Source organism: Actinia tenebrosa, unplaced genomic scaffold, assembly GCF_029948245.1.
Source record: "Actinia tenebrosa isolate PJP-AT-01 unplaced genomic scaffold, QUT_ActTen_1.0 PGA_scaffold0__85_contigs__length_37466705, whole genome shotgun sequence".
Lineage (NCBI taxonomy): Eukaryota > Metazoa > Cnidaria > Anthozoa > Actiniaria > Actiniidae > Actinia > Actinia tenebrosa.
This window is the reverse complement of record NW_028292569.1, coordinates 11,600,412-11,612,891: the sequence shown is the minus strand read 5'-3', so window position 1 is coordinate 11,612,891 and position 12,480 is coordinate 11,600,412. Positions and strand designations below refer to the sequence as shown.

At 35.5% G+C, this 12,480-nt stretch overlaps 2 protein-coding genes across 2 annotated transcripts; both read left to right on the top strand.

The window, feature by feature from the left end:
• The first annotated feature begins 395 nt into the window (after positions 1 to 395).
• LOC116302841 (hemicentin-2) lies at positions 396 to 8,241 on the top strand. Its single transcript, XM_089030589.1, has 12 exons — positions 396 to 567; positions 1,150 to 1,497; positions 1,986 to 2,237; positions 2,715 to 2,972; positions 3,478 to 3,744; positions 4,204 to 4,458; positions 4,731 to 4,991; positions 5,569 to 5,835; positions 6,233 to 6,487; positions 6,881 to 7,159; positions 7,485 to 7,634; positions 7,972 to 8,241. The coding sequence occupies exons 1-12, from the start codon at positions 498 to 500 to the stop codon at positions 7,986 to 7,988; spliced, it is 2,679 nt and encodes an 892-aa protein (XP_088886715.1). The 5' UTR covers positions 396 to 497; the 3' UTR covers positions 7,989 to 8,241.
• Positions 8,242 to 9,029: 788 nt separating this feature from the next.
• On the top strand, positions 9,030 to 11,813 carry LOC116302849 (uncharacterized). The gene is made up of 6 exons (XM_031712237.1): positions 9,030 to 9,187; positions 10,081 to 10,449; positions 10,774 to 10,908; positions 11,020 to 11,074; positions 11,241 to 11,304; positions 11,683 to 11,813. The coding sequence occupies exons 1-6, from the start codon at positions 9,127 to 9,129 to the stop codon at positions 11,749 to 11,751; spliced, it is 753 nt and encodes a 250-aa protein (XP_031568097.1). The 5' UTR covers positions 9,030 to 9,126; the 3' UTR covers positions 11,752 to 11,813.
• Positions 11,814 to 12,480: the final 667 nt, after the last annotated feature.

Genomic DNA, 12,480 nt, shown 5'->3' with positions numbered 1-12,480 from the left:
TGGAACACCCCCGTAGCAAACTACTGGATCCTCCCATGCTTGTGCTCCCAAGGGATGGTGAGAAGGGGAAAGTAAAAATTATGTTGTTGAAACAACTGCTTAAGCTAGCGATATGATTTACTGAAAAAAATGATTCAAGATTGGTTCGAGTGATGGACGTTGAGAATTTATATTGAAACAGCTTGAGCAGATTTCGATGTAGTATTTTGTTAACGTGCAAACAATGTCAATGCAAACTCCTAAGGATTGGTCGATTTCCTACTAGCCCAGCGTGGGTGGTATATGTTTTTCGTAGTGAATTTTTATATTTCTGTATTTTCGCTTTATAACAGTTCCAATGCAATATAGTGCTTTTAGAGTGTTACTCAATCATTTATATTTGGGGGAAAAACTTTTTTGTTGTTGGACTTTTGAATTATTTTATGTTTATAAAACAAAAGGCAAAGTGCAAATCTAAAACTTATGAATGAAAAACTTCTCGTTAACATCGAACAACTATGAAGAACAACGAAAGCCTATGCTATCAAATGCTATTTCATATAATGATGTCTTATTTGACAATGTCAGGTATGTTATTGCAATTTTATACATATCTATATACCTCTATCAGTTTATTCCAGTACAATTTAGTTTGGAAAACCAAATAATAAAAAATGAAATTAATTGTCAGCGTATATGATCTTTAAGTGAACTGGTTTTGCAACTGCTGAATGCTGAATTGACTATTGATAGGGATTATGTGGAAAATGCTTATTACAAAGGTCTGTTTCTTCGATCATTTAGTAAAATCAAGTTATTTGAGGTTAAGATACCAATAAAAAAAAAATAAAAAAATAAAAAAATAAATAAAAAAAAAAAACCTTATTAAAAGCGCAACTATTCACATCTTTTTTTGCATTTTTGTCGCTTGTTTACATTTGTTAGTATCATATAATAAGAAAAGACATACCAAGTGTATATATATTCATGACGCAAAAATTATATTCATCATTTATTCTTTAATAATTTATGTTATCTCTATAAAACTGACGGATGATGACTCAGAGATGTGTGATGTGCGGCAACTCAATATCCTCCACTACATACTTTGCGTTTAATCTATTCACCAACTTCGAACTTAAGTAGCTTATTTAAAGTTATCATATTCAGATGGATTACTTGAATGGATACAGAAGCCTAACATCAATACAGAGTTAATTCGCGGACGCAATGCATCTCTACAGTGGAAGTATAATATTCCTAATGGCGAGGTCTTCAAATTCTTACTTATTACAAGATACAAAGATGCAAAGCACAGCTATGCTAGACAAACCATGGCGATCAAGATGGCTGACGGCCGTGTAGAGATATACGCAAGTTTTAGAAACATTATTAATGTAACTGGGGCAGTAACGTTGAATATAAACAAGGTGGAAATGAGCGACGAGACTATATATTGTTGCGAAGTACATTATTCTGCTAAAAGTGATATCAATTGTGTGCAAGCGTTTGTGCTAGGTAAGAAATTTAAATGAAAATAAATAAATGTTTACTATTGATTTCATTGTTACGCGCTGATTGAGACAATAGTCACGACGAGTCGCGACATAAAAAATTGGCAATAGACTTTATAATTAGTCAATCAAATGAATCGTTAGAGTACATAAAGGTTAATGGGGACCGTAGAAAGATTACTAGAAAACTAGTCTAATATTATGTTTGAATGATGGAAGTCTATTGTCCAATTTGCATGTTGCAGCATTTCTCTCGATCACCGTGGAGCAATGAAGTCAGTGCTATTTCTTTCGTAAACACTAAATAAGGCATGCTTACACAAGATGCAATAGGTTTGAATTAGTTTATTGCTTTTTATTCATGAACAAACGGGTTTCTAAAGGAACGTTGTCAACATATACAAATTATGCAGTGTATGGCCTCACTTGATTAATATCTACACATTTCATTGTCAACATACTTTTCCTTAAAGAATTATTCTCAACTTTCAGATCAACCAAAAATAACCCACTATCCAAGGAATAGAACGGTGCTTGAAGATACCGTGGTTTCTTTGTACTGTAATGCTACTGGGATCCCTGTTCCAAGCATTGAGTGGTATCGAATTGACTCTTCCTATCAGCGCATCCACTCAGGGAAGACATTGAATATATTAATGACAAGAAATAATAGTGGTGTATTTGTGTGCAAAGCATGGAACAGAATTGGTGCTGCAAATGGATCAGCCTACATTGACGTAAAGTGTAAGTCATTAAGCATCATTGATATAATTGTCGACAATTTCCTGACAATGGTAAATTGTCAATGGCACATGCTTTTATGTCTTTAAGTTGATTGTTGTTTGTTATTGGCTGTCTTGAATTATAGCTAAAAGCCATTACCTGTTGCATTGAGCCATATTCGATGCAGCCATGAGGCGCGAGAAAATAACACATACTTTTATGCCTTTACTTTGATTGTTTGTTTTCTGTGTTGATTCATAAGTAAGAGACATTACCCATTGTATTGAGTCGTACTCATTGCAGCCATGAGGCGCAAGAAAAGACAAATGCTATATTTATGACCCGGTGCACGGCTAAGTCCCCATGTGTCGATGAATATAACTTTGTTTTATAGCCAAAACCAAGCAGAAGTTTTTGCTTAGTTTAGGTATGCATAGGTTGACATTGAAAATTGACCATAAAATTAGAACTCGCACTTATGTTTTTTCTAAATTACAGATTCTCCTAAAGCAATTGTGAGTTTAAAAAGCACCGTCGCGAATCAGAGTGACCTCGTTAAAGTAAGGTGCCATGTGACCGGAAACCCCAAGCCATCAATAAGGTGGTATAAGATAGAAAAGCGCTCCCGTGTATTGTCTTTGGAAAGTACTCTGGACCTAAAGATCAGGAGCAAGTCAGATGAAGGAAGGTATCAATGCCAGGCCAACAATGGTATTGGGAATTCGAGTGATGACATAATAACAGTGTTTGTTCAAAGTAAGTATTATTAAATATGAAGTAACTAGTAAGTAGTATTAACAAATATTAGTAAATGTGAAGTAATCAAGAAGTAATATTAATAAGTATTATTAAATATTAAGGCATTCAAGTTAGTGAACACGGTGAAACGACCTGAGCAGCGGCCGAGTGTTTTCTTTCCGTTGAACCGAACTAACGCAATAATATTGAAAACTCAGGATAGCTTGTAAGCATATGGGAAGACGTGTTTGCTGTTTTCATAACTTATTGTTTAGAGAGAGAGAGAGAGATAAAGCTAGGGAGAGAGAGAGAGAGAGAGAGAAGAAGAAGAAAAAGGGGGAGAGATAAAGAGTGTGTGTGTGTGGGAGGGGGGTGGGGTTTGCAAAGAGAGCGGCGTGCAACTCCTCTTAACAGAGGTTTATGACAGAGGTCTCTTTTAATTTGGTTCGAGTGAGGGATTGCAACTGCATCACTTTGACACTTTCCCAGGTCTATCTCACCTTTCTTCTTAATTTGGTTTCAGATTACTCTCCCATTAATGCAAGCATCGAAACTTGTCCCCTGAACGAGCAAGTGGCAGAAAACCAGACGTTCGTAATGCAATGTTCGAGCATTGCAAATCCTTCTCCAACATATCGTATTTACCACAACCAGAAATTGATTAAAGAAAACCGTTCTGGTTATCACAAGATTTGTCGAGTCAAAAGAAGTCACTCTGGAAAATACACATGCATCCCCTCGAATAGCTATGGCGTTGGAAAAGGTGTAAGCACCCAGCTGGACGTGCAATGTAAGTTTTCTTAAATAAGATTTTTCGTGCTGCATTTTACATCAACATCTTTATCATCATCATCATCATCACTTTTATTAAGTCGTTAAAAGCCAATAGGCTGCGCACCAACTATAGGTAGTCTTAAAGATCCCCATCACTTTGACTTCAACTTTGCTTTTGATCCTTCTCATTCAAAATGTTACCTTGGATGCGAGGCTAATAACAGGAAAGTATTTCCATTTAGCCTTGCATTCAAGATTGTTTTGAGAAGGGTCCATATGCTGTCCTAGGTTTATGCCAGATGGATGACAATCCTTTTTTCAGTTGAAAATAAGATGCAATCTAGGTTAATGTTCAATGCATGATCACAGTGAACATTTGGCCTACCTGATGAAATAGCAATCAAACTGACGTATACATTGTTTGCGATATGTAAAGAACACTTTAGTATACCTAATGTTGGTTTCAAACCTCTAGATCCTCCAACCGTTACCGTCCATCCAAGGACTATAAAACTAAAAGAAGGCGCAGTTGCTACTTTAAAATGTGATGCTACTGGCAACCCCTACCCTAATATCATATGGCAAAAAGAAGGAGTTTCGGGCATTTTGAGTACGAGCAATGTTCTTGTAATCAACGGTACCCGACGCAGTGATACAGGAAACTACATATGCAGGGCGTACAATGGCATCGGGACATCGGTTTTAAGCTCAAGTCATTTGGAGATATACTGTAAGTGAGATATACCGGCGAGAATGGAGGGAACAAACTCCATATTCTTCTTTTGTTTTGCCTCTCTTCTCTTCTCTTCTCTTCTTTTTCCTATTTTTTGGTTTAAATTCAAGTTCTGATTTATTTTGATTGGTAAACTGATATCCTATATAATGGTCACAATCTCAAGTCAAGGCATTGCAATTGCGCTTCCTAAACGGATTATTCCCAATGAAAAGCATTTGATTATACAACCAAATATACGACATTATATGTTTGCTTCATTATTCCAGATACACCGGAAATAATCATTCCACCCATCAATGTAACAATCCTGGAAACTCTGAATACATCGTTTTACTGCGAAGCTGTTGGGAATCCAGAGCCTATAATTACATGGATGAAACTCGAAAATGGGATATTTAGGGCTCTAAATTCATCGGAAGAAAGATTGAAGCTTATCCATACTTCCAGAGCTGATGCTGGAGTGTATGTTTGTATCGCATCCAATATCATTGGGAATGTTAGTGTTTCTACAAAGCTTGATGTTCAATGTAAGTAGTTACATGTTTTTTTTTAAAGGGGAAGGGGGAGGGGGAATGAAGCAGAAAGACGGGGATAAGTAAAGAAAAAAAGAAAAAAAAAAGAACACTCTTTTCCTCAACAAAATGTCAGTGGCTTACACCGAGAACTAAAATAAAATTTAAAATAAACGTGCATTCGAAAAATAGTTAAATGGGTCTGGAAATCAATATCCATGTTCTTCTAAAGGTTGAGAATGAAAAATGCATATTGCATATGTCTCTAATTAGTTGTTTTTATATACACGACACATTACAACACGCAACACATGTTTTTAATAACAACACATTAAAATGTGTTATTATTATGTTTTGTTTTCTATTTATGTTCGTTACTTTCTGTTTACTATCTTTCGTTAATATTTTTTGTCAATTTGTTTGTTTGTTTTTTGTTTTTGATTTTTCTTTTGTTATTTCTTGATCTTCTAGTTTGTTTGTTTGTTTTTTATTTGTTTTCCTTATTTGTTTTTTTATTTACTTGTTTGCGGTTTTTCGGTTTATTATTTCGTTGTTTTTGTCGTACCCTTTTCATTTGTATATTTTTTTCCAGATAAACCTTCAAACACAAGGTTGTTCTCAAGTCCTGCTCAAAACACTGTACAGATCAAAGACTCAGTGACTATGTACTGTCAAACAGAAGCAAGTCCATCAGCAGACCTGTATCAGTTCTTTTATGGTGATAATCTCATTGCAATAACAAACAATGGCGCCCACCATCTGATAACTGTAGAGAAGGAGCACGAAGGGGTTTATCGCTGTAAGGCATTAAATACATTGGGACTTGGAGACACGGCAAATATGTTTCTTAGAGTTAAAGGTTAGTCAATTAGCAAAGTGCTTGAAACCGAAGACAGGAATTCGAAGCAAGAAATAAATACGCAAAGTTACAAAAGAATGCCAAGGAAGAAAAGAAGGAAAGAAGGGAGGGAATATAAAGGAAGGAGGGGAGGAAGGAAGAAAGAACAATGAAAAAAGAAAAAAAAAAAAAAAAAAAAAAAAAAAAAGAAAGAAAGAAAGAATAAAGAAGGAAAGAAAGGGATCTCGAAGAAAATAAAAACCTCCTTTTTGCTTCTCCTATACATCACTTTGTAACATCATTTTTTTCTCGTGTATGCATTTGCTTCTAGACCTTCTGTAATATTTTATTATAAGTACAAAACTCCTTCTATAATTAATATAAATGCAAACCAAATCTCAACATATTTTGTCCTTAGTCCCTGCATCCATCGTACTTTACCCAAAAAACCAGACGTTAAATGAAGGCGACACTTTGATACTGACATGCGTTGCAAATGGTGACCCATTTCCAAACATCACCTGGACGATGAGAAACAGCAGCATAGTGATCTCTAATGAGCAAGTCTTGGAGTTAAAGAATACCACCAGAATCAATGGAGGAGTATATGAGTGCTCAGCTGGTAATGGTGTTGGTGAAAATGTCATGGCAGTGGCAAGAGTTATGGTGAAATGTAAGCAAAAATCACAGCGAGCCCAATTTAGAAAAAAAGGGAAATGGTGAAAATATAAAAGGGAAAAAATCGGAGGAGAAAATGAGGGGCCCTCAATTTTTTTTTTATTTCAATGGAACATGTGGGACCTTGAAAGGTAAAAAGGAGGATGGAGGGGATTGGGAGGTTTTGAAGGGAGTACCGGAAAAAACTTGAATGCTATTAGGTTGGAGTCTGGAAAATGTTTTGCATCAAAAATATTTTCTGGTCCCTTATCTTTATAATAGAAGAAAATCTAAAACTTAATTATTAATAAGACAAGTCTATAGGAGATCAGCAATATCATTTCAAATGGCTTTTTCTTTGAATGGATCCACTTCTCTAATCTAGTTTATTTATTTCTTTTGTGAAAAGACAAACCCAATGTTGCAGTTGCCAGGACGAGTTTACACAGAAAAGATTCCCGGAACGAAATACAGTTATCATGCACTGCGACAGGGTATCCGTTACCAGTCATTGTATGGTCACCACGGTCACGAAATTCAACAGTCCTATGTAGGGCAATCTCAATGACAAAGAGAGTTAGCACTGTAGTATTCAAAATAGCGAAAACACTGGATGGTGTGGATGTGATTCGATGCTATGCATGGAATACTACGGGAAACGCCTTTGGAAACGTTACGCTTCGACGAGGTATGTTATCGGGTGCGTCCAGCCTGTTTGACGTGTAAAAGGATATTAATAACAACTTTGCAGTGCACACGATTTTAGATCGGATTTTGGAAATGGTACAAAAGCCTTCGCAGTCTTGCCCTTCATGATCACAAAATTCAACCTCTCTCGATCTTACTCTTTCCATAGACTCTACCTATACATGCACGTTTTGAAAGCTTCTTTATGTCGTTATCTTGTTTAAACTAAAATAAAATTAAAGAAAAAAATAGTCGAATCTTTGTTTTCTTTTTTGTTTTCTTTTTTTCCTTTTTTCTTTTATTTATTTATTACATTTTTTGAACAGTCGAAAAATACGAAAGCCAACATCACAGTGCAAATACCTGGTTTGGTCTGTCACTCTTCAATGTTTTAGGAATTATGATTGGATTTATGGCTGTGTTTATAGCAGCTGTAGTCATGGCAACGGTGTACAAACAGCGTAGATCTGGCAAAGGTACGTCAATTATCTTATTTTATTCCTGGGATTGCGAGTTTTACGTATGCTTTGTCTGTCTAGATACAGAAATATATTAACAAGCCACTTGCAAAATATGAGGCCTTTTTAACTACTTTATCGATTGGTTGGTCTATTGGTAATAACTCGGTCAGCTGGTTGGTCGGTCCGTCGTCGGTCGGTTGGTCTATTGGTCGGTTGGTTGTTGGTCGGTCGGTCGTTGGTCGGTTGGTCTGTTGGTTGGTTGATTGATTTATTAGTTGCTCCCATTTATTGTTTTTTTTTTTTTAATAAAAAACAAATGCTTATTGTGTAATTTTTCTCACTTTGATTTCAGTCGTGCTTTCAAAATAGATGAATCTGCTGAGCAACTGCTTCCTCTTCTGCAGCGTCTACCACTTCATAAATTTAATATTTTAGTAATATATCTAAGACTTTGATAAGTCAATCATTTAGCCAAATCATAACCAATAGGTCATTCGAGTCAAACGGAAATATTTTTCTCCCTTTGACTCATAACAGAACTAGATCAAAAGCTACTAGGTAGAATAAGAAGCCGACATAGTATAGAGAAAAAACAACCGATAATAAAAATACAATAGACGCACGACTGTAATTTGATATCAATTTGACACATTCACATTTCCATCTGGAATCCAGCACGCAGTCAAAATTCAAAATGCAGATTGTCAGGCTGTTGATACTTCTAATATTGATTTAATTTGCCTATCTATAATCCAGTTCCAGGACCTTGTTATTTTGACGCGCTTATCCAAACCGTCTTGTGTACATGTTTATTCGCCAGCTGCGTCCATCCTTACAATCAACCGAACTTTACTGTCTTGTGATACAATCCCCCCATAACTTTATAACTACTGGTAACGGTGATAGTGTCTCTCGTACGAGTTTTAGGATTATTATTTAAAGTGCTTATGACACCTAACTCAAAATTTTCAGCATTGATTCTACATGAGGTGAATAGTTAAATGGTAAAATATTCTTATATGATTTGAGTGATGCATGCGCTTGGAGATATCAAGATTTGTTCTTCCAATACGTTAATGAGTATGTTGTTCGACGTAGCAACAGTAACTAGGGAAGTAGGACAATGATTGCGGGATCGGCTATATTCGAAAAAGCTGTATTGGAATATTATATAATAAGTATGGTATCATCTTCAGATAATTTTTAGAGAGTTTGGCTGAGTTTATCTGTGTAATACCTTTTGGAAAGGAGTTCCAAATGTCGAGCTAACAACCTTTTTGTTAGTTGTCATACAAAAAAAAAAAAAGGTCAGATAGATGGGTACCAATGAGAAATAGCTGTGGTGATGTTTTCTTTATTAGAGTGTACGACTTCCGGTCAAATATGACCTCAACTTTCAGAAAAAACCCTAGTGACGTAATTGCGATTAAGAGCTTGAGTCCTGTCTGACCAACAGACAGATGTAAAGAATTTTTTGCTTGCCAGATGCCAAGAACCTTTCCTAATAATGGATATCGGACGGTGTTTTTTCGTTCTTTTGTTTCTATGCTTGAACAACCGAATTTCAGGTAAGCATTTTAGCTAGCCATCACGAAAACGCATTATCTTTCTTAGTCGATGAATTGCATCTTCTTGTTTTTATTATACCATTAAGGGAAACTTTTCACACAACTGTTTGCTTAGGTCAGACGTGATCATTTGATCTATCAATGTCTCAGATCCGGAGGAGGCAGTAGTGAAATATTTGACATTTTTTTCTTCTTCTTCAAAGTTGCTTTGGGCAATATCGAAAGCCAGCGGGGAAATATTTATGAGTTACAAACCATTATTATGAGGAAACAAAGTGCTTCTTAATGCATGAGTAGTGGTAGGGATTGTTTCATATCCATAAATGAAAAGCTTTCTCTTCATGCTATACCGAATAAATAATTGTTAATAATACTGCTCGTGAATCCCATGAAAAAATCCTTAACCGAAAAAATGTAGGAAATGCTAACTCTTAATCCTACAAATAAAGATAAAGAGACTCAAAAACCAAACAGTCCCAAGCGGCTGCAAAACCGACAACCTACACATATCTATATTGTGCAAACGCGGGCAAATTTAGTCTGTTGAGTCGCGCAATCCGATTGCAGAAGTGATTTCCCCCACAAGAAGCATTTGTGCTCTAGACAAACTGAATTATAAATTTTATTTAGTTTTTGTTATCTATATGTTCGTGAACTTGGTTGGTTACTTTGCCGTTTGCAAATAAAGTATTTTTATGGTTTGCTGTCATGTAGCGCCACGGCGACCTGGTGAGACATGCTTTGACCCAGTTTTGACATGCTTCGACAATTTGAAGCTCTGAAAGGTGGATGATACTCTTTTTACGCTTACAAAGCCGCCAACTAACTAATAGAGACACTTTCATATGTTTGATATGCATAATACTGACTCCTGTTTTCTTGTTTTATACCAGAGTCTTTCCGATGGACTAGGAATCAACAATCCAGTCAATCCATTGATATCCAGCTCGGTTCAGATGTTTCTCTTCCATGTGAATTTCTTCTCACCAGCGAAGAAGAGTCTGCCATGCAGGACTTCCATCTCATATACTGGACCAGAGAGATACCTGCTGGCAGCCAAAGTTGGCAAGGGATAGCGTCAAAGACTAACTTGGTCAGCAACTCTGATGCGAGGATTATGCACCATGATAAAAGTCGTATCCTGATGAAAAACAATTCTCTGACAATCCTCAGTGTTAAGCCTGAAGATGACGCACTCTACCAGTGTGAAGTCAAGAGCAGTTTTTATACCACTCCATCGGTTATCAAGCTTAATGTTTTGAGTAAGTAACAAATTGCAAAATTACGTCACCAGCTGCAAAATAATACAGGTATATATAAATGCATCCAGATAAGTTCTTCTCAGTTTCGTGAGTTCTACTAATTGATTATTAAAAAGATATTAATATAATTGACAATCCTAAATAAAAAAGTATGCTAAGAAAAAAAAGGACCTAAAAAACAATGATGATGAAGATGACAATGATGGTGATGACAACGACGACGACGATGATGATGATGAATAATGATGATGATGATGATGATAATGATGTTGTTGTTGTTGTTTTTCTGTTTAGTACTCATTTTTTCTTTCCTTTTAATCACAGAGCAAATTAAAAAGACGAGTGAACAACATTCTTCAATCTCCAATAAAGCTTCTGCCGGTATTGGAGTTGGTGTAACGCTGCTTGTGGTGGCTCTCATTATCCTTGGTGTTTTGTTTTTCAAAGCTAAATTAGCAAGTAAGTTGAACGACTTGTGAATGTGTTATTTCTGATCATAATTTCATTGTCACTAAACACGACGGCATTTTAACCCCTATATTGATCAAAGATAATTTTACTGCTTTATAGGAGGACAAAGAAGAACGGAAACTGAAAGATCTACAAACCTGGCATACATTCCGAGGTAAAATCGTAGAGCAACATACTTAGGACAGCGATTGTAGGCTAGCCGGCTATCCTTAAAATATATCATATTTGCATATAATCAATAAAGCTTAATATTTTGTTATGTTACTTGGTAGATATTACATTCTTGTTATTAATATTACATATATATTATTTTATCGAAGGAATAATGAGAATAGCATGGCGGGGGCATATGATGGACCGGCAGCCTTTAACAACAGTGAAATGGTAGGTATGACAGAATTGTAAACCATTCAGAAATAAGCTATTGTACATAGGCTGAGATGATGACAATACTAAGAAAACGAGATCGACGAGAGGGAATTAATTGAGCAACTGACTAGCAAGATGTGTTATTTGATCTGAGACTGAAGCATGACGGATCTTAATATAAATATATAGCAAGGAAGGAAACAAGAAAGGAAAGGAGGAAAAAAGAAAAAAAATAATAATGAAATAATAATGAAAATGTAAAGAAAATTAAGAAATTAAAGGAAAGACAAAAATAAATAAATAAATAAATAATAATAATAAACATATTAAAAAATCCAAGCTGATATGTATGCATGTTAATCAGAACTTTAATACGCGTCATTTCCCTTACAGAACATCAATGGAGCAGTGAACAAAAGTTGCCGTCTTGATGGTGCACCCACAAACGTCACATCATTCTAATTTGTTTAACAGTCATCACTTTGTAGTACTAAAATAGCAAATAAAAGTTTACTTTTGTTGTATTGACTTTGATCATAAGAAGGGAATGATTGGATTTTCAATGTAGTTAGCAAAAACTGGAATTTTTTTTTTCCTGATGTTCATTCTTGAATTATAATTTGTAAATATTTTGAGGTGAAAATGCAGCTTACCCTAAGTATAAAATGAGTATTTAATCAATTGATTGGAAGAGGTGTATTGCTGTGTTGGTAAGGTCATTGGAGGAATGGACATATCGCTACACACCACTGAAACCTATGGATAAACACACTGTATAAATAATCATTAATATATATGTCTGTTGATGGGCTGATTTGAAGTGAGCTCGATGTTATTTGAAAAAAGACTTCGTTATAGGTTTATGCGTTAGCCCAGGGTCATATCTTAGTAATCTGATGGAGAAGCAATGCTAAGTTGGGGGTACCGGGATAAGGTATGCGGAACTGAATGAGAAATATGATTATTCAATCAATCGATATTGTCTTTCATGGTATGCTAGTTACGAGAGTTGATTGTTTGTTCTAATGAATGCCCTACTGAATACTTTGATAGGAAGTATATATATATATATATATATATTTTTTTTTTCAACCTACAGACTAATTAAACTGTAAAATCGAAGGTTGTAATTCACTTCAAACCCATACTATAGGTTTCACATGTCCTTACAATTTGACCGGATACTGTCGT

Coding starts and splice junctions, on each gene's coding strand:
- LOC116302841 (XM_089030589.1), top strand. CDS start 498: ATGAAGAACAACGAAAGCCTATGCTATCAAATGCTATTTCATATAATG. Junction 2,238..2,714: donor AGCCTACATTGACGTAAAGT/GTAAGTCATTAA, acceptor TCTAAATTACAG/ATTCTCCTAAAGCAATTGTG. Junction 3,745..4,203: donor CACCCAGCTGGACGTGCAAT/GTAAGTTTTCTT, acceptor TCAAACCTCTAG/ATCCTCCAACCGTTACCGTC.
- LOC116302849 (XM_031712237.1), top strand. CDS start 9,127: ATGGATATCGGACGGTGTTTTTTCGTTCTTTTGTTTCTATGCTTGAAC. Junction 11,075..11,240: donor AACCTGGCATACATTCCGAG/GTAAAATCGTAG, acceptor ATTTTATCGAAG/GAATAATGAGAATAGCATGG. Junction 11,305..11,682: donor CCTTTAACAACAGTGAAATG/GTAGGTATGACA, acceptor TTTCCCTTACAG/AACATCAATGGAGCAGTGAA.